Source organism: Schistosoma mansoni, chromosome 1 (genome assembly GCF_000237925.1).
Source record: "Schistosoma mansoni strain Puerto Rico chromosome 1, complete genome".
Classification (NCBI taxonomy): Eukaryota; Metazoa; Platyhelminthes; class Trematoda; order Strigeidida; family Schistosomatidae; genus Schistosoma; species Schistosoma mansoni.
Window position 1 is genome coordinate 26,404,505 of NC_031495.1, and position 23,768 is coordinate 26,428,272.

The 23,768-nt window shown below is 33.0% G+C and overlaps 2 protein-coding genes across 2 annotated transcripts in view; both read right to left on the reverse strand.

Annotated features, from left to right (window-relative positions):
- Smp_170810 (putative amiloride-sensitive sodium channel) overlaps window positions 1–23,768 on the reverse strand; it is a gene marked incomplete at both ends in the record, with an annotated part of 66,559 nt that overhangs the window by 23,464 nt on the left and 19,327 nt on the right. The gene's annotated exons all lie outside the window — the stretch shown is intronic.
- Smp_178830 (hypothetical protein) lies at window positions 13,504–22,759 on the reverse strand (the record flags this gene model as incomplete). The annotated part of the gene is made up of 3 exons (XM_018793853.1): window positions 13,504–13,587; window positions 16,383–16,835; window positions 22,727–22,759. 3 exons carry the CDS (start codon window positions 22,757–22,759, stop codon window positions 13,504–13,506), a joined length of 570 nt encoding a protein of 189 aa, XP_018648324.1.

Below are 23,768 nucleotides of genomic sequence, written 5' to 3' on the forward strand. Positions count from 1 at the left end.
TGCACCGATCGAATTACACTTGAAGGAGAAGGTTTGGAGGATGTAAAAACCTTTACATATCTGGACAGCATCATTGATAAACACGATGGATCTGATGCAGATGTGAGAGCGAGGATCGGCAAAACAAGAGCAGCATATTTAAAACTGAAAAACATCTTGAACTCAAAACAATTGTCAACCAACACCAAGATCAGAATTTTCAATACAAATGTCAAGACAGTTCTACTGTATGGGGCGGAAACCTGGAGAACTACGAAAGCCATCATTCAGAAGATACAGGTGTTTATTAACAGCTGTCTACTCAAGATACTTCGGATCTATTGGCCAGACACTATCAGCAACAACCTGCTGTGGGAGACAACAAACCAGATTTCAGTGGAGAAAGAAATCAGGAAGAAGCGCTGGAAGTGGATAGGACATACATTGAGGAAATCACCTAACTGCGTCACAAGACAAGCCATGACATGAAGTCCTGAAAGCCAAAGGAGAAGAGGAAGACCAAAGAACACATTTCACCGACAAATGGAGACAGACATGAGAAGAATGAACAAAAACTGGATAGAAGTGAAAGGAAAGGCGCAAGACAGAGTGGTTTGGAGAATGCTGGTGGGCGGTCTATGCTCCATTGGGGGTAACAGGCGTAAGTAAGTAAGTATGTTTTGCTGTGGTTATATCTCTCGTTCGTTATGTCACGATTTGCTACCCTGCTAGTGATGTTAGTAAATAAAGCGATTATTATTATTATGACAAGCGTAATAATGCAAACGTATTATTAAAAAATATCACTACTCTAAGTAGAAATGTCAGCATATATTGAAATTTCATGGAAAAAATACCTTGAGAAGGCATTCATCTTTCGAAAAAGAAAAAAAAAACTCGTTACATAATCTAATTTTATCTACCAATTTATACATGACAATACTTGATGATAAGTAATCATTAAATTATGCAATAGATATCTATCTATCAACATAATGTGAATGTGATAAACTGAAAAATTCTGCCAACAGGTTTAATTGTATACGTGAAGAAAAAGTATTATGAACACGCATAGACTAGAGTTTTATATTTCAAATGATAATGACATATATTCGAAATAAATGATAATATTACCTTGCATGTTAACTGTATACAAAATTTACTATACTGTTACAGATTATTATTATTATTTTATAGTTGAAATCATGAGTCAATTGAAGCTAGACCACCATGGAAAACCTGGACACACTGGATGGTCGTTTCTTCTTATTGTGGGATTCCTCAGCAGTGCGCATCCACAATCTCGCCTCGCGAAATTCAAACCCAGGACCTATCAGTTAAGCGCGCAAGCGAGGCGGGATCGTGTATGCGCACTGCTGAGGAGTCCCACAATATGACGAAACGGCCGTCAAGCAGTGCTCCCAGGTTTTCCATGGTGGTCTAACTTCAATTGACTCATGATTTCAACTGTAAAATTACTAAAATCTCCACCAACCCCCTTCTGGTTACCATTATTATGAATATTATGGTTAAATTCAAAGAACTCCATCATGTTTTTTATAAAAAATTAATGAAAATACTCACCTATTCTTGGTGTATTCTAAATCATAAATAATATATTAAAAAATCATTTGAGATATTATTATTTTTATTCGTATTAAGTAGTATACTGTTGACAGTGGAATCTAAGAAACTTGGATTATCCTATTTGAGATTTGTTATTTTGATGTATTTAGGTCCAAGTGTTGGTTTTTACAGTCGGCCTTGAACCCATTACTTTTCTTCTCAAAAATAAAACAAATTATTCGTTGAGTTACTGAGTCTAGATAGTTCTAAGTTTGTTTAATATGTGTATGATGTTTATCCTGTATTTGTAAAAATGTGAATATTTTTGTTCTTAATGTTGATCTGTTTCTTTTTGGGATACAGCTTACTAAATATTACTTTAGGTACACACAGTTGTTTAAATTCACTTCGTATTGTTTGCTTGTATCTTCCCATTGTTGGTTAGGACTGCAATTGATCAGTCTCTTGTTGACATTGTGCATCCTGTACAAACTGTCTCGATATTCCTTAAGTCACAAGTTTTTTATGAGCAAAGATAGATGGTGGCTAGCAGTGGAATCTAGGACGCGCGTTTTGTTCAATATTTTCAATGTTATAAATAGAATAAAGTTTATTCTGACGTATCGATTCAGATGTACTTACAGCTGGAGTGTATCATTAGCCCACATACAACTGTGTGTGGCACAAGGTCGAGTAAATAAACATGTGGTGAAAAATCTTTGTTACTCAAGATGATGTTGGAGGTGTTTAGTTGTCGAAAATGGATGGTTTAGTTAATTTTCCATCCTGCTTATGGATAACAACATAAACATGTACTTGAAAGAGAAATGAACTATTAAAATTTCTCTATCACTGACTGACAGCTTGTTCTTTTTAGACCCAGAGAACATAAAACCTCCAAAAAATAAATGCATACTTGATAAATGAGTTTCCTTATTATTATAATGAAATGACGTTGTCTATTTTTTATATCATATTATTTGTATGTGCGTGTGCCTGACTAAAATACAAATTTTACACAAAGATATCAGACCATATTTCAACTGATTAGGTTATACTGTTAGATAATTAATTTAGTCTTAAATTTAATTGAACTTCCAAATAACATTAATGTCAGTACTTTGAGTGCAAGATAATTTACTGTATCTTTGCTTATAATGCTTGTGAATTAAGGCTATATCGAGGCAATACGCACAGTATGTACATATGGCCAATAAGAGACTGATCAATTGTAGTACTAAACGTCAATGGAAAGATTCAGACTAACAATACTAAGTGAATTTAAACTTCACCCCATTGTACAAGCAAATGGCTATCAGGACTAAGTAGCTAAGTGGATGACGCGATGACGTTTGAAGCGAACGGTACTGGGTTCGAGTCTCAGAGTGAACATCAACTCTAAGATGTAGGTACATCCAGTTGACGAGCCCCAAATGAAATGAAACGCTCATTCTGGGTTCCATTACTAGCCACTATCCATATTTACTTATAATGCTTGTGAAAATAAACTTTGTTTTTGAATTCCTTAAACAAGTATCCACCAAGGATATTTTTGGTTAGCTATATTTCCATCAGCTAACAGTTATTTGACCTCTTAATCAATTTCATCAATTATAAACTCGTCAGTTCTTTGAAGTTAATCGGATTTAAAAAAGATTATTCATTAATCTTAAGCTATTGCATGCAATGCCATTGTTCTATAAAATGATTTACAACCAAACAATAATAAGAATGAATCTATTTATGAGATTATATATTCCCCTAATAGCCTCAAACAGTAGAACATACTATCTCATCATATTTGAAAATGATATTTGAAAATATCTCAGCGATTGAAATTATAAATAGCCGCACGCGTTCGTCAGCAAACTTGTTGGTACTCTTCCAGTCAGTTTTCTGGGATGAAATGTTGGAATTATTTTAAATTTCATTCGCTGAGATTATTTCAAATATAATTTTCATATATAATGACTTCTTTATACTCGGCGCCCAATTTTTGTCAACCTATTCGTTCTAATATTAAGGTCTTTTTGACAACAGAACAGGATTATACACGATGGAAATGAAATTTTCTATTTTTAAAGATGCTAAAAAGGTGTTCATTTCTTGGGGACTTTATAGTATTCATTTTGTCTTTAATATTCATCACTGTAGAGACAATAAAGGCGTCATAAACAATTGGATTGATTTTCAAAAACTTATTTTTCCAGCTTACATCACTTGGATGTATAGAAAATACATAAGTGGGTGTCAGAGGTCGCATCCTGGATTCCATTGCTAGTTGCTATCCATTTTTTCTGATTAACTGGTAGCAAAATGGCTTTATCAAGACAACCTAGACAAGATGTACATTTACTTACATTACTCATAAAAAAAGTCAGTTAAAGAAAAGGTATATTTCCTGTGTAATAACACCAAATAAATAAATTTATTATATCTGAAAATTAAAAAATATCTGTGTGGAGTCCCATAATAGGACGAAACGGCCGTCAAGAAGTGCTTCTAGGTTTTCCATGGTGGTCTAGCTTCAATTGATTCATGATTTCAACTATATATAAAAATATATGTTTTTATTAGAATTATATGTTCGTAAAAACTGTTCAGTCTATATCACAAATTGATAATAGCTAGACAATCATTAAAAGATAATATATATAAGCCCCTAAAGGATTACTGAATGCTTACAGTTGAAATATTCCAAACTAGAACATGATATATGTTCTGTAAATCTCAGTTTTCAGTCGTTATCTGAATAAAATCAAAATTCACTACATAAATCAATTGTAAAAAATACTGTTCTTGTTATAAAATCTATCGCCTCAGTTAATAGCTAACAGAAGAACAGTATTGTTTTCTTTTTTACTAAAAAGAGCCAACATACACAAATGAAGGAAAAACGCTATAGAAAATGTCTGTTTTTTTCTTAAGAAAAACAGGGTTTTATGTAATCTCCGTAGAAACGTTAAGTAACATGAAATTGAACTTGTGAAGAAACAAATTTATTCAAAAAAGGAGGTTTCATTTGTCCAGAACACATTTTACTTTTGTTGGGGATGTTAGATCTTCAGAACTCACTTGGGAAAGGTCCTAATTTTGTAGTTTGATTCTGAAAATTTGAATTTCATGTTGACCTGCAGCTTACATTTCCCACTCGGAATACCTTGACTGTCATTGGTTGACGGATTTTTTTAGTATGCTATTTTGTGGCTCTCCCAATGCCGTTTCTATCATTGTATAAATAAGCTTAATTCGTGTGCTTAGTGACCTCTTATTTTGTGGGTGCTTGTAGAATACATTCTCTACGCCTCATCAAGACTTCTTGATCTAGTTATCAGGGCCGCGGACAACGGATTAGAATCAGCTTACTGTGTCACTGTGTCATTGACCGTCATTCCGTTTAACGTGTTAGGTGAACTTGTAATGGCATCAAGCATTTCATTGGGCAACGGCGGTTTTGGAAACATGGATCCTTCTAAAATTGAATCATTACTTAATCAGCAGCTGAAACGAATGCAGATGTTGACATATATCAAGATGTTCGTATTCGTTAAATGGTGAAATATTTTTATTGTTAATGTCATGTACTAGTCTTAGTCAGATAACCATTATGAACCAGAAGGTACTGGAAAGCTGCTTCTTCCAAGTATGTAGTTCCTCAGCAGTACACGGTTAGTGAAGATTAAACCCAGAACCTACAATTTTCATAGTTAATACTCAACATTCAGTTCATTGAGTTTGCATCAAATGGTTTACGTATTTAATTTCGATCAATTTACGATACTCCTTGTCTTCCAGTGTCATTGGTGGGTAACTGTCTTACATTTTGCATAGTTAAGCCCCGCTGTTTACGGCTTCTGGATAGAATTTCAGCATTTACCCTTGGAAATCAGTTGCTTAACTAAGGTCAGTTTCCAGAGTCAACAATAAAATTCAACAATATAGGCAAACCTCTCTCATAATAATGGAATATTAAATTGTACTATTGTATTATAGTCACTTGTCAAGGCATAGTTATTATTATGGAATGATGAATTATTTTATGAGATGAACATGTAGCTAGACTGTAGGAATTTTTTCAATTTATTGAGTTTTAGTGAATAAAAACCAAGGTAGGGACAACTAATCTATTTATTGATTTCAAATTACAGAGTTCTTTGATAAAATGTAACAACCACACATTAAATACACTGAGTATTACTTGTTTGAATCTTCCGATTGATGTTTAGGACTGCAACTGGTCAGTCTCTTATTGGCCATATATGCACACTGTGCATATTGCCTCGATAAAGCCTTAATTCACAAGCATTATAAGCAAAGATGGATAGTGGTTAGCAGTGGAATCTAGGACGCGTGTTTCGTCCAATTCAGGGCTCGTCAGCTGGATGTAACTGGATCTCAGAGTTAATGTTCATTCTGGGACTCGAACCCAATACCTTTCGCTTCAAATGCCATCGCAAAAGGCACTGGGTTCGAGTCCCAGAGTATACATCAACTCTGAGATGCAGGTATATCCAGCTGACGAGTCCGAAATATGACAAAACACGTGTCTTGGATTCCACTGCTAGCCACTATCCATCTTTGCTTACATACATTAAATACTTTATTTACAAATCTTCCATCAATTCTACTTTACATCCTTCATGATTCTCTCAGTTCTTAATGCCTTTATATCCATTGCTGTTTTTTCAGCTCAATCTATTTAACCTTCTTTTAACAGTAATTACACTTCTGATTAGTGTTGCATACCATTTATGTCGACAGACATAAGTAACATACACCGCATAGTGAAGTTGATTAATAAGTTTTATCAGTTTATATTAAGATAAAACGAATTCTAATCTACATGATCAACTGAAATTGAACAAGACAATCAACTTAAAATCTAAATCAAACACACCACATAGATAATTAATGAGTAGATATCAATGGAACTACATTACTCAAAATCAATGATCATGTTGATATTCAGACAGGTTATTCATGAATAAATCATAATAAAAAGCAAAAGTAGCTAACCAAAGTTTTCCTCTTTCAAACAATTCCATACTAACAAATGAAGTACCAACATAAATGTCAATAGAGTTAATTTTTTTAAATCAATAATTCATTGTCTAATTACTTACCCTCATAATGATAAACGTTGGAAAATTTTGATTGACTTATTGAAGTTGGTTGATATGCCGAAAAAAACAATGTTATTTTCTTCTTTACAGACTGATTAAATATGCAATAAAATATATTTTGAATGAATAAACTAACTAACATCAACTCTGAGATACTGGCACATCCAGCTGATAAGTCCCTAAATAGAATGAAAGACACGTCCTGGATTCCACTGCTAGCCACCATCCATTGTTTATATTTCCCATTCTGATAATAATCATGTGCTCACTAGTGACTAGCTTCAAGTTAGCTTTGCTGGAGTTCTAGTGAGAAACCTTGACCAGTGGAGTCCGATCCGTGTCGAGTGGAGACAGTTATCCACTTCAGACAATTGATGAAGGGTTGCGCAAGATCACAGATTGATTAAAGGTAGACATTAACATCGTTGGATGTCGACTCATTGGTCTAGAAGTTAAGCGTTCATGTTGGAGACTGAAGGTCCTGGGTTCTGAGTCGCGAATGTTGGATCGCGGATGCGCACCACCGAGGAGTCCCATACTAGGATGAAACAGACGTCTAATGCTTCCAGATTTTTAATGATGGTCTATCTTAGATTGACTCATAATTTGACTATTATATTTAAGCATTTATTTCCATCTCTCTCTACAAACAGTGCAGTACCCATATATTATCCTAAATTATTTAATAATTGAAAATACATAATGATAGATAGTTTACAGAAAATTTGCTAAACCAGTGATAATTATTTTCTAAATGAAATGCAAGCGAAATTATTCAGAATTAAGCCTGGAAAAACGAAACAATTTATTTATTAATTCATTTTGTAGTACTAAGACTATTTTATTTTTGGTATTCTTGATTGAATCTTGATTAGTCTTGGTCGACATTTTTGGATCTGCAATAAACTAATCTGATATATTCATTATATCACAAGTTTGTATAGAATAGATGAATTGTGACTTAGTAGTGATCCCAAATAGGACAAAGCGAATGTACTTTAATCTACTGTTAGTCACGTTCCATCTACGAATGTCTTGATTATAAAATGATATATAATGACTAGTGATTAGTGAGTGACTATTTAATTTATAATAAAAGATTTAAAGTATCATAGAATTCCTGCAGAATTGAAGCTAGAACTCCCATCTTAAAAAAGTAATTATTACCGTGACAGCTTTTGTCACCGAAGAGTTTTAGGCTGGGTTTCATCTAATATTTTAAATTCACTTAGTATTGTTTGTTTGAATTTTCCCATTGATAGATTCCACTGCTAGCCACTATCCATCTTTGCTTATAATCATCTAATATTGTTTCACTACTGTTATAAACGATAAGATGCTGTCGCCAATTGTTATAAACGTAGGAGAGAGGGGATGCTTGTTATAACTTGGGGGTTTCTGTTATAACAGTCCTTTCACTTTTTACATGTATGTGGGACGTTAATTTACCTTAGACGAATATCCACACTAGATTCCCACCCAGTGTCTATTCTACAGGACTTCAACAGAACTCAGATCAAGAACACGAGATGAGCCTGACTATAACGTCAATATATTTCCACACCAAATCCGACACAAAGAACAGTCAATCAATAAGTGTCCATCAACAAGGAACAGTTAATACATAATAAGGATAGGGGAATATATATAACACATAACACCTGTCATCCTATCTAATGTCTGACTCATCAAGACAACCAATCACTGTCATTCTCGCCCACACATCAACTACCCTTACTACTATACTACATTGAGCATTTCAATACATATAACGTGTATAATCAGCTAACTGAACTATTTTGTTCGAGTATTCACATAAATATTTTGTTATTGAACTGAAATTTACTGGTTTATTCACATTAATAATGATGAGTTACCAATAAATAAACTTATCAGCTTTGAAATATAATCTGATAAATTTTTTTTTCGAAATATTGAAAACTGTAGCAAACGTAACATTTACATTATAAATGAAAAATTAAAAGATCTATTCATGTAATGTAATTAGTGATTTTATGATTATTAAAATATTTTTGAGTTTAAGGTCAAATTTATTTTAAAAAGATTTTGAAAAATAAATATTTATTTTCATAGTTGAAAGCGTAAGTCAATTGAAGCTAGACCATCATGGAAAACCTGGAAGTACTGCTTGACGGCCGTTTCGTCCTATTGTGGGACTCCCCAGTAGTGCGCATCCACGACTATGGAAATATTAAATCTTTACAAAACCCCTTCTGATTATAATCATATGCTCACTAGTGAGTGACTTCGAGAGGTAAATCCTGGGTGCGGATCTCGCGAGTGCGGGATCGTGGATAGGCACTGCTGAGGAGTCCCACATTAGGACGAAACGGCCTTCCAGTGCTTCCAGGTTTTCCGCGGTGGTCTAGCTTCAATTGGCTCACGCTTTCAACTATGAAAATACTGAATCTCCACAAAACCCCTTCTAAATATTTATTAATTATTATTTTTTAATAATTGAATTCATGAGTCAATTAAAGCTAGATCAGTATGAAAAACCTGGAAGAATTGGACAGTTGTTTTGTCATAGTATGGGACTTCTCAGCAGTGCACATCCATGATCTTGTTTGAAGGACTGGAACCGAGGACTTTCGGTCTCGTATGAGGACGCTTAATTTCTGAACCACCGAGCTGGCTGACATCCAACAGTGTAAATGTCTAACTTTAACCAAACCATTTTATTAATTTGAAATTCTCCATGGATTTTATCAGATAATCTAGTAAATTTGATGCTATGAATCCTTTTCAAAATGTCTACATTTTTATTTAAAAATACTATGATGAATTAGTTTCTTATCATTATAGTAATAATGGTTTTCATTATGTTGATATTTATTTTATTCAGTATTTATTACTGATAAGTAACAATGTATGACATGTTATTCATTGGATTGAGTTCGAACGGTTCATTTGTCTATTTTTTTATCCTTGAAATGACTGCTTTAATCACAAAATATCAACATATAATATGACTATATTGTAAGAAGTATATATATAGTCTACTGAAAGATAATGAATTTAGATGTGATCATTTGAATTCCAATACATAATTAGTTAAAATGGCTTGTATTGTTGTGTATGCTACTGATGTCGACAGATATAATTAGTGTGTATCATAAATAGAAAGTGAAATACCTGGTGACAGAAAGTTAAAAAGCTTGAAAGAAAGAGGACGAAAACAGAGAATAATTGGTGTGGAAGCGAAGTAACAATGAAGTCTGAGATGATTGATTGACATTTTGTAAATGAAGTATTTACCATATGGTTCTCAGATTTCATTAAGAGATTCTGTAATTTATGTGTTTGAATACATTCGATTGTTCTCACTTAAGATTGTTGATAATTAGGTCTAAGGGTTTAGCGCTAAAATCTAGGTACGGGATTCATTTGCTTATTACATAAAATCTAGATAAAAAAAAAGAGAATATTTGATACTTTTACTACTGTCCCTTTTAATTTACAGCGACAAACCAAGATTTAAACATCCTAAACACTATAAAAATGTATTTCCATTGTTTATTTTAAATGATATTAGATAAAGCTGAATCACTTTTAAATTTCTCTCTATTCTAATTAACTCGTCCTTTTAATACACTTTCACAGTTCAGTCCTTCTTGATTTTCAAATAAATCTTTTATTAAAGCTATTTGGTGTTATAAAAAAACCTCCATTGGATTGATTCATTCAAATAATTACAAATCATTCTGATGAAAAGATCATGGATGCTCACTGCTGAGGAATCCTAGAAGAGGACGAAACGGCCGTTCAGTGCTTCCAGGTTTTCAATATGGTCTAGCTTCAATTGATTCATGATCTCAATTATTAAAATTACTATAATATCCACAAAACCCCTTCTGATATTTATATAAAGTAATCGAATAACTACTTAACTCGAAAGTCGTATTGTGGTGTGGTCTACTTACATCCACATAAGTAGTATATGGTGATAGTCAGAAATAGAATGTATTTTGGCAGAAGACCGATAGGGAAAAAAGTGAAATGAAGCGTAATTAGTGATAAAATGCATAAACAATGAAATTAGAGAAGATGGATTGATATTTACAGAAGGAACAGTTAAGATTGAGGCAACTGATTAATAGTTTGCATATTAACTGTTCATCATATGATTTTCATATTTTAATGAGATATTCTGTAATGTTATGCTTAAATACATTGAACTGTCCTCACTCGTGATCTCATTCACGACAGTATGGTATGATCTTTTATTTTTCTTATGATAATTCATTAAAAACTGGATGAGAAAGGAAAACATATGTTCCAAGAAGTAATTTCCTTTCTTTTATATTCGTTACATTAATTTGATTTGAATAGTATCAGTTAGTCAATAAAGAATGACTGTAAGTAACAAGTCTGATTATTCACTGGATAACAATGTTAAGATATATTTTGATCTAGATAATGAACATTCAATGAATATATATATTATTACAAAATCATGAATAAAGAAAACAAGTGCACTAAATGACGATGTTTTCCATCATTCGTTATGTATTGTTCACAGTGGACACTTTCATCCCTCCCTCTGTCAGAGATGTTTCTACCTTTATATTCTTTTACGTATTTCTGTTTCTGGTTCATATTTCATTGGTAATTATTTATATAATTCAATTTACAATTAGTGATCAGGTGTTCTGCTTTTCCCATTTAATTAATTGGGATTTATAAAAAGTCATCATTTAGAAGAACATATATAAACAAACAATATTGTTTTCAATTAGATCCTCATCAGGCTTTACTCTAATATACAGTAATACATTTATATGCATAGATGAAATTATTTAACCAATCAAAGCAGTTTATGAGTCAATAATAACAGTGGAATAGATTACATAAATCAACATAATAAGTAAAACGTACACAAACTGGTCGTCCACAGAAGCGTTAAAGACGTTTTCGATTTCATTTCCAAGGTGGAACATGAGAACTTAAATGGGAAACGGATGATATTGCCAGATGTTGCTACCTTGTTCATAGTGTACTATTAACTGAAGCTATTTGACTTTTTGTGCCAACAACTACTTGAAAAATAGACCAATATCGGGATTCCCGAGGTTAGACTCAAAAAATTACTTTTTAAATGTACAACGAATGTCCATTTTGTCTTTAATCGCACGTATTATAGAGAAATTTAGGGAATAGCTATGGGGTTCACCTCTAGGTCCTATCCTTGCTAATTTTTTCTCCAATGAAACTAGAAAATGGACCTCTCAAAGAGGTTATCGATAAGATTGACTTCTGTTATCGTTACATTGATGATACTTTCATTATCATCGATCAGAACATTGGAAAAGAGAACTCTTAGAGATATTTAACAATAAACACTTAGCAATCAAATTTACGTGTGAAGAGAAACTTGATAATAAACTACATTTTTTGACATTCTGTTAAACAGAAAAGAAAGTGACTCTAACAGTAGAAGTGTGTATAATAAAAGTTCTTCGACAAGCCAGTACACACATTTTTTGAGCTTTGTACCCATTCATTATAAGAGAAACCTAGTTAGATGTCTTGCAAATAGAGCTACGAATATATTCTCGGTCGATATTATAGACAAGGAACTATAGCTTATGAATAATATGTTGGTTGAGATAGATTATCTACAAGGTTTCCTGAAGGAACATTCGCACGTGACAAACAAGCAAGTAGCGACATAAACGGCTAGTAAGAAATATCTCATTCTTACGCTGCAATTCAATGGAGATGTAGCTGGCGATATGCTACGGGATAGACTGATTAGAGCAGTTAAAGGAACTTTTAATACCACAAACCTCTGTCTATCATACTCAACCTGATCTGTGGTGATTCCTCAACTAAAAGATAAGTTACGTGGTACTACTACGTCTATGTGTATCTAAGATTTCAACTGCTCCTGTGGAGAAAGCTATATTAAGTACACTACCAGACAACTGAGTCAACGAGTTAGTGAACACTTCCTTTCGTGGTTAGGAAAGGGTACCGCCAAAACAATACTCAGCACTATTGGATCACTCTTGGTCGATAGCGGTCATGTAGTAGATAGAAATAAGTTATTTAAAGTGAGTTATCGTATTCCTACTAGTTTTCCTTCAGGGGGTTCAATCTCATCTCTTACCCATAGCAGAAGCTGCAGGAATTCGAGCTAACAATCCAAGTCATACTGTTCATAAGAAACGTGTAACACCTTTATCTCTCCCTTGACTTTAATAAATGATTTTATTTATTAATATTTACCATACTTTTTCTTCTTTTATTTTTCTCCACTCCCTTCCACCCTTTTCTTTTATCAAATATACGCTTCATTGCCCAATTATCTGAACATTTCTTATTACGTAATCTTATAATTTTTATGATTGTTATTTTAGTGTCTATATTTTTCTAATCATTGACCTAATTCCCACCATAAAACATTGATTCAAGTCTTTATTATTCTTATTACGACTAATGAACTTGTTATCACACTATCAATTTGTACTCTTTACTTATGTAATCTATTCCACTGTTATTATTGACTCGTATACTGCTTCGATTGGTTAAATAATTTCGTATATGCATATAAATGTATTACTGTATATTAGAGTAAAGCCTGATGAGGATCTAATTGAAAACAATATATTGTTTAAATTTACTTAGTATTATTTGTTTGAATCTTCCCACTGAGATGCAGGTACATCCAGCTGACGAGTCCGAAATAGGACGAAACGCGCGTCCTGGATTCCACTGCTAGCCACTATCCATCTTTGCTTACCAATATATTGTTTGCCTATATATGTTGTTCAAATTCAGAAGATGGGAATTTTTAAAATTTTTGAAGTCATCATTTAGTCATATTCGATCGATTTCTATTGGTCATTTTATTCGAAGTGTCAATTATATCCACCTGTTTTTGTTTTCTTAGAATCTTCAAAAGTAGTTGAAATATGGTGATACAAAGTAATAAAGATATTTACAATACGGTAGACAGGTTATGAAGAAGAAATTTTCAATTTTTTAGCAAATATAGGTTGTTATCTTAATAAAGTTAACTGGGAAGTACTGGGAAGGATTGCCCAGTACAGGGTTGGATGGAGAATGCTGGTGGGCGGCCTATGCTCCTCCACGAGGGGTAACAGGCGTAAGTAAGTAAGTATCTTAATAAAGTATCCCTTTGTAAAAACATACAGGTCAGTGAACAAAAATGTTATGCTATGAGTTATTCTTGAATTTATATTTTACATTCAATCTTCTGTTTGTTCTTATTCATATTTTTTTATTGGCTACATAAATTACACCAGAAATGTTATTGACACTAAATACCAACAATACTGTATGAAAGTTCATTTACAGGTGAGTGAATTCAGTCTTCAGTAGTAAGGATTGGAGGTCTATCGACCTGTGTTAATCCTTGCAGTTTGTAACACTGTGGATCTCCAATCTCGTTTTGAATACATGAAAACAAGGTGCTGATATTAAGTGTTCTGGTAAAGAATTCCAGTAATTCATTACTCAGTGCGAGAAACAGAACTCCAGATGCAGACGATTTGATCTCGGTTTTTGAACTTTCTCAGAATATCCTCTCAAATGATCATTCTCTTTTTGAATTATAATCGTTTCTTGTAATATAAATGAGGAGCTATGACAAACAAATTTAGAAAATACTAAGCTTATTCTTTTCAAAATCCTTCCTAATTGTATCAGTTCACTTTTGCCATCTCTGATTTTTCTGTTTTTAAAACACTCCTTGGAAGTTCTCAGGTTTTGTCCTATGTGTTATTTTCTCTACATTGTCTAATTTTCATTTCTGAGACAAAAATAAATAATACTAGACTATCTCATAAGTAGATGAACAATCTAGCATAGTTTCAAAAATACCTTTCAGTTACTCATGTTCACTTACTATTCAGTGTGCATGCTCAGTGTCGTTTTGTGATGGATATTTGCCAGAATGACTCAAATAGTAGTTGAATACAGACAGCACCGAAATCAAATTAAGTTAAAGCAGTAAATAATTAAGTATAATTCAGTTTGTCATTCTGAACTGTTTTATTTATACCTAAAATTCATAGTTTATCAGTCCTTATGTGATGTGTGCTACTGATGTGCTACTGAAGTAGTATGTATCATCAATAGAAAGGGAAATACCTGGTGACAGAAGGTTAAGAAGATCGAAAGAAAGAGAACGAGAACAGAAAAATGATTGGTGTGGAAACGAAAGAACAATGAAGTCTGAGACGATTGATTGACATTTTGTAAATGAAGTATTTACTGTATGGTTCTCAAATTTTATTAAGAGATTCTGTAATTTGTGTGTTCAAATACATTTGATTGTTCCCACTTGTGTTCTCGTTCACTACACTTATTTATTAGACCACGTACGTTTGTTTACTGTTTAAAACATTGCATTAGGCTATTTATCAATACAGAACTAAAAATCTAACTCCTATTATGTCACCCATTTTTTTACTTAAAAATAAGATGTACATCATCAATCCCTAGTTGACTAAAGTTTCACAGTTGTTTGGACTCAGACTCTTACATTTTTCTGATGATTTGAACCATAATTAACCTCTGGGGATTCAATAAAACAGATTATTAAGTGTATTAATTAAGTTTGAAAATCATTAGCTTGTAGTTGACTAACAGAAACCCATATTTTTACAATCTTCCATGTTTTTAATTATGTTCACCTTAAGTATCCAATTCTTTGTATGCAAATGTATACCTGATGACATCACAAACTGTGTTATATAAAATGATGGTGATGTATTCTGACCATTTAGGTATGAAAATTGAATATTTTGGGAATTCGATAGTCAGTGAAATTCTTTTTATGATCTTCAATATAAGGAATTTTGAAAATTAATCAATTTGACCTAACAGAAAGCTGAATTCAAACGGATTCTTGGTTAACAACATTTTGGACATCAAAGTTATTATGTTATACAACTCTGTAGTACGTTAAAGTTCTGAAAATTTCCAGGAAATACATGATTTGGACTTCATGCTTGTTTGGATTCATCTACACAATACTTTTGTAATTCCAGTGCTTCCAGGTTTTTGAATGGTTGTCTAACATTCATCAATTAATGATCTCAATCAAGAACTTAACAATCTCTACAACCCCACATTAATGATACTTTATTGTCGAATCAAATCCATATCACTTTAACGTGACGCTTCATCAATTAGACATTCCCTATAATATTGTTCGTATTTCTGATATATAACTAAGTTGAACTAGTCTAGATGAAAGTCATTTACCTGCACCATTTATTTCAAGTAAGTATTGTATCACAAAGAATCAACTACATTTTTCGCTAGATCAAAATATCTGATAATGATCTATTAAAATATTTTCTTAATTATTAATATGAGGTTGTGGCGATTGCTAATTTTTGATTGATACCATAAATCGATAGATGTTAGATCACCATTGGAAACCTGAGAGCACTGAACGGCTGTTTCGTCCTAGTACGGTACTCCTTAACAGTGTGCATGCAAAATCCTGCACGTAGGATTCGAACTCAATAATTTCAGTCTCGTGCGCGAACACTTAGCTTTAATTACTTTTTCTGAGACCCACTTGAAACATTGGAACAAATACAAAATCAAATTCTGTATAACACTTTTCTAGACGTAATAAAAAAACAGCATATTATAGCAAATCTAACCTTCAATGAAAAAATTAACAAAGAACTGGTTAAACTACCAACTTACTTGTATAGTACTCATTCGACATGCATGTTCTGAATATGCATACACTTCCGAACCGTAAAGATTTATTTTTGTTGGAGTATCAGGTGAACAACGTCCATATGGTGGTGTTTTTTGTGTATGTTTAATAGTTTTAACTTTTATTTCAGTTAAACTACCCGGTTGAATATTTATTCCCTCTTGATTTATATCTGGATAAGTTTCTGCATTATGTACAGTAACTACAGCTCCACTTAATTGTGATTTAATTTCTGAACTAAAACAATCAGAACATGATGTAATATTCATTGATTCATCTAAATAAACAAATAATTCTATGGTACGTACATGATTACGATAGATTTCATGTATATCATATGTATAACAATTTAAATATTGTGCATGAACAAAACGACGCCATCTTCCAACTTGTATACATTCATTCATAACACGTTTACTACCTTCGGCATGAATTACCTAATGTATAATTAAACAAATAGAAAAAAACTCGAATTGTCAGTTTATCAATACAAGAATAGTCTATGAATGATTATTATCCATATAGATAATTATATATTCAATTTTGCTAATAAGGTTTATGGAGATTATCGAATTCTCATAAATTGGGATCATCAACTGATATTAATTTGACAATAGCTAAAATCCATGAGGCACTGAATAGGTGTTCTGTGCTAGTGTGATATTTCTTAACATCACTCATTGATGATCCCATCAGATATTGAAACCCGGAATTCCAGGTCATGAAACGAACGTTTAGAGTTTAAATTACACTACATCACTGGATATCAGCTTGGAAGCCTAAAAGTTAAGCCCTCATGTACATAACCTAGATTTGATGTCTTCAAACACCGGTGGGGTCATCTATATCCTCTGCTGAGGATTCTTCAAGAAAGTGGTTCTAGATTCTTCATTCTGCTTACAATCTGTACAGCATAGCTTTATCCTCTGATGGATCACCTGGGTTAAAATCATACAAAAGTGATTTTTATTTTAAAAGTATTCACTAGGAAAATATGTTAATGGAAAAAAACTAAAATTGGAGGAGTTTTATACACTTTATCATCTTTAGTAATGATCTGTAGACCATTTGTACATCATATTACATAGCTGAAATGTTATTTTCTAATTGAAAGTTTTAACGTTTTACTGAAATCATTTATTTATGCAAATCTTTGTTTACAAACAATTCATACAGATAACTGTTTGTTCGGTGAGACTATAATTTATGGACGATTTTTGAACAACTTTAGACTGACCTTGAAAGTGTTCACTTAATAAACAGTACCAAACGACGGTTATAAACCGATGTGAGGTATGAAAATTATGACTTACAGTTGATGATTAAGGTTAGAAATTAAATTTAGGGTTTTCATCATGAACTGACATAGGCTATAATGCCAAAACTCTATTTTGCCAAATTGACAAGTGAATTTCGCGCCAATATCTGAGACCTGTTATCTCATTCCTGATTGGTTCATCCATAAATTATAGTCTCGCCGTTTACTATAGTTATTTCCTTATATTTTATTAGAAAAGACTTTTTATAACTAATGCTGAATCTTTTCAGTTGGGTTGATTAAAGAAATAGTTTCGACAAAATATTAACGAATACACATCTTATATTTTACTATATTATCGATATATTTCTATTGACTAAACTAAACTCTACTAATTCAAGTCATCCATAACATTGAAATTCACAACCAATGAATGTATTGAATTCACATAGTATTGTTTATTTGAATCTTCCCATTGATGTTTAGGACTGCAGTTGATCAGTATCTTATTGGCGTATGTGCATACTGTGCATATTGTCTCGATATTGCCTTAATTCACAAGCATTATAAACAAAGATGAATAGTGGCTAGCAGTAGAATCCAGGACGCGCGTCTCGTCTCATTTGGGAGTCGTCAGCTGGATGACGCGCGTCCTGGATTCCACTGCTAGCCACTATCCATCTTTTCTTATAAATATATCTTTGGTTGTTATATCCCAATGAGTAGAAAAATTGTATTTCTGATGTTTCGTGACTTAATGTAAGCCATTTCTTCAGAGTAAATAAATAACTGAGATAAAATTGACATCGGTTTAAATATGTATTAATTTTATTTCGGCTATTTCGGCTAACATTAATTCACGAAGCGCCAGAAATAGTTTTTAACTAGTCAATGACAACTTGAAAATTGTTTCATACATTTTGAATTATACAATCTAAAAAAATGAAAAAAACAAAACAAAAACGATTTCTAGAAAATACTGTCTGAATACATTAATGAAGAGGTTGTTCACAGAAAACAAAATGACACTCTGATATTTTCAGAATGGAGTTTGTGGAGATTGTAGTAATTTTTCAAAAATAGTTTAATTCATGAATCGTCTCAATGGTCTAGAGGTTAAGTGTTTGCGCGCAACACTGAAGGTCCTGGTTTCGGGTCTCACATGCAGGATCATGGATGCTCACTGCTGAGGAGTCTCATACTAGGATGAAAAAGCTGTCCATTGCTTCCAAGTTTTCTCTAATATTTATCATACACTATAGAAATTAATTCTTTGAAATCATGACATCATTATCACAGTATATCTGATATTGAGTAGCTATTTTTTGATAGTTATTCAGATTAGTAAAAAAAAATCCTATCAGATACAACTGTCTATTTAGTTAGATTATAAATGAAGCTCATAAATGAAAAAAATAATTCTTTCTATAAGGACAATACTAAAAGTGTGAGGTATAATTCTGATGGATGAGAAAAATAAGCATCTAAACACAATGAATTCTTCCAAATTTTTTCCCAGTGATCAATTTATCTTTGTCATTACTCAAGTTCATACTATCACCTATTGGTCAAAATTGATAAATCACCTTTCCTATAAATGAAAAAAATATCCCACAGGAAACTATACATATAGATTGGCTTGTCACATTTATCCTGCTTACTACTACATTTTACGTACTTAATAAGTATTAAAATAAGGGAAAGGTATGTAGTAATATGAAGTACAATTTTCTTGAAATAAGTTAAGATTAGTATTGTAGGGCCAGTGAAATGTCACTGAACTCTAGCCAAATCATCCGGCAGTTGGGTCACTGAATATCGAACACATCATCGATCCCTGTCAAGGTCAAGGACAATCAACGCGCATCAGTTAATCATACGCCATGGACTGGCCCATGCGGCAGTGGTTCTACTTTCGCTTGTATCTCCTTTAACTAATATATTCCTGTAATAACGTCCTTTGTGCTGTACAGTCTTCAGAGCATCCATGGTCCCTTGATACGTCGATGGGGCAATCCACGTAAGGTGCTGGTCGCGAGGTGTGCCTTCGAAGTTAGCTTGTTAGATACACCGTTCCCGCCTTACTGGAGTAGTCCTCCAATCATTCGACATAGATCATCAACGTTGATGGTCCACAGTGTCTATCACTATTAGTCATCAGCTAGATATGCCTTGGAAACTAAGAAGCAACGTATAGTTGAATCATGCTAAAATAAGATTTCTCACAATTGAAACATCAAAATAAGATTGAGATTAAGAATGTCTAGTTCTTCCTGTCTTATGATATCACAAATCCAATGTTTATAAGTACGCAACCTTCAGGCATATCATCACTCCAATGTTTTATAAGGTTTGTTAAACTACAGTCAGTTTGCAAATATATTCGAGAATCACTTTAAGAAGTTTCGTTTGAATAATATCTGAAAAATGAATTCTTTGACATAATAAAAGAACAAGGAAAAAAGAACTACACGCCCAATATATATATATAGTTGAGACAAAGTAAATAAAAATAAGTTAAGATAAGATTGGCATCTTATTGTTTCCAAGAGAACTACAGAAAATCGATTGTAATGCTTACAGAAAGAGTGAGAAAGAGAATTATACCTGATTCAAATTCACTTTTCTACATAATCATACATGCAGTTTGATATGAATAATTTAAGAGAAGCATGAAATAAAGTTATACATATTATATGTTAGATGGTATGTTTACTTCCCTATGCAAATATTCCATGGCTACCAAAAAAAAGTATTTCACTTTCATTCATCTTCTATAAAAAATGAAAAAGAACAATTCAACATTCAACACGCAAAGCAAAATTGATCTTAACTATGTTTACTCATACATTTTATATCACTATTCTTCTTATTATTATGATTTTGATTACGTTCCAAACATTTATCTAAACTTCACATATTGAATATATATGACCAACGATTGATTCATATGCTATTTGTTCCCTCAGGATACTGGAGTCCATGTGCACCATTGGTTTGAAGTGAGAGTTTTCCAACTCCCCCAGATGAACTTTCCGTGTCCACCAACCAGGTTAAAGCGCCAGGCATTCGCTTTTTATCCTCTCAATTTCGTAAAAAACACCCTCGCCACGAGAAGGCAGTGATTAGGACTTCCCTGACAGAGGCTATATACGCGTGGCCATGTGAGAGCATTTAGAGAGGGAGAGCGAACTCTCCCCACTCTCGGCCTTACCAGGTCATTTGGGGGCATTCTTCTTATTATTATGATTCTGATTACGTTCCGAAAAATTTATCTAAAATTCACAAACTGAATATATGTTAATTATTTATTAAGAATTATAATTTTAGGTTGTATACAAGTTGATGAGAAGCTGTGATACAGACTGATGAATTCCTTTAGAAGTAGTATGTAGCACTAATCAGATGTGGAATGCCTGCCGGCAGAAGATTGAACCGAAGAGAACAGGAAGGGAAAAAGAGAAGAATTGGAATAACAACAGAATCGGAAGAATCATGAAGTATGTGCAAATAATTTATTTAATGTATGATTTTCATATTTTATAAAAACATAGTGTAATTTTAAGCAAAGATGGATAGTGGCTAGCAGTGGAATCCAGGACGTGCCTTTCATCCTATTTGGGACTCGTCAGCTGAATGTAACTGCATCTCAGATTTGATGTTCACTTTGGGACTCGAACTCAGTACCGTTCGCTTCAAACGCCATCGCGTCATCCACTTAGCTACTTAGTCCTGATAGCCATTTGCTTGTACAATGGTGTGAAGTTTAAATTCACTTGGTATTGTTTGAAGCGAATGTTACTGGGTTCGAGTCCCAGAGTGAACATCATTTTTCCTCCTTAATAGGATGAAATGTTATTCTGTAGAAATACATTTGAATATATAAAATATCCGAATATTGACTTTATTATAATATTCAATTGAAAGACATTTAGTCAGAGTTATCATTGTTTTTTGTTAATGTCTATTCAAACTTTGTCTTTTAATATGAATACTAAATACTTAAGGTGACATAAGTTTAAAACTAGAAGAGACTATCAGCTCCATAAAAATTGTGGGTAAGAACTGCTGTTGAAGTTCAGCGTTTGTTGTTGAATATCTTCAACCATACTTTACATCACTTATGCAATATCGAATAGGAAATGTGTTAAATACCAAAGGAAGCAAGATTTTGAACACACTTTTTCAAGAATAAGTGCCTTGAGTATTTGATTATCTTTCCTAACAAAATGATTACTTTTGAACATCAATAGAATGAAAATATGTTTCGATCTTGGTTTACCAACTTTTCGTGTTGGGTTTTATTCACTGTTGTGTAACTTTATGAACGTTCTTCGGTTATCAGCTCGATCTGTGTATATACGCTTATGTATTCATTTGTACAACCCACGAGTCTTTATTTGTTTGGTAATCATCTATCTCAGACAAAGGATACAGTCGACTGACTAGAGTAAACATTCAGGCGTAAAGCAAATTCATGAAGCTATGAATGTCAAACTATATAAATATTAAACGATTTCTATATTAATTATCAGAAGGGGTTTTGTGGAGATTTAGTATTTTCACAGTTGAAAGCGTGAATCAATTGAGGCTAGATCCCCATGGAAAACCTGGAAGCACTGGACGGTCGTTTCGTCCTATTATGGGACTCCTCAGCAGTGCGCATCCAGGAGCCCGCACTCGCAAAATTCGAACTCAGGACCTACCAGTCTTAAGCCAGAGCCCTTAACCGATAGACCACTGAGCCGCCTGAAATCCAACGGTGTTAATGTCTAACTTCAACCAGTCTACGAAATCTGAGCAACCATTCACCAATTGTCCTCAGTGAATTCCTATCTCACAACAGACGTGGTTTGAACTCCACTGGTCACTGCTTCTCACTAGAACTCCTGGATGTACTTCTCGAAGTCAGTCACTAGTGAATATATGATTATATATTCATAAATACTCATATCTTATTAAGAGAAAGAAAGCTCAAATCATTATGTAAACGTTGTTAAGTTATCGACTTAATGTCAATAGACATTACTGTAATATGTAATCATTTTCTATGTTCAAAATTTAACTTACTTCAACAGTACATTGTCCTGAGCCAAATCGCATAGATATTTCACTTAGATTCTCGTCCCCCCAGCATTTTTTAAAATTTATTGCTCTATATAAATTTACATATATACAGAACAAAATTGAATTACCCTAATGTCCTATTTAATATGTAAAACATTTGTCACTGTATAACTGTTGTTTTATAATATTAAATTTTATTTCACCTGATGATATCTAAAATTGTATAGACAATTTTGTCCTTGAAGTTTTAGGTCATATCATGATTATTATTCATCTATAAGGTAACTAACTAGTCAAAGTTACTGACTATTCGTTTTCAATTGAGGAATTTCAGGAAATAGTAAGGGGAAAGGGATAATTATGTTTCAATGTTTTTTCTTTATTTATGAACTGAATAGAATATAATATGTTAAAGTAAACATTGTATTCAGGTTTTCATTTTGTATAACAAAAGAAAAGAAAGAGATATGGGATGAATATTTTAAACTACCTAGATATTGAAGTTCGAACTGTGATTTGCAATGAAATCAAAAATATCCATTTAGATCCATTCATTATCTCACCAACTGTATTCCCGTAGAGACCAATTTATAAGTTACACATACATGGGAACTTAAATCCAGTATCTACTGATTCAAACTTCAGTGTAGTGCCAACAATATATACCGTATATATATATGCTAATAATATAATTGTTGATGTATCTGGATTCCATAAGGATCGGTCGCGCACTGACCGAATTACGACACTACGGATCATCGTTGAACAATTAGTTGAGTGGAACTCATAACTATACGTCAACTTCATTGGCTATGAGAAGGCGTTTGACAGTGTGGACCGGAGAACATTGTGGAAACTTCGTTACTATGGAGTTCCTGAGAAGATTGTCAACATTATCCAGAACTCATACAATGGACTACAGTGCGAAATCGTGAATGGAGGACACTTGACAGATGCATTTCCAAGTGAGAACCGGAGTCCAGCAAGGCTGTCTACTCTCACCCTTCCTTTTTCTTCTGGTGATTGACTAGATTATGAAGACCTC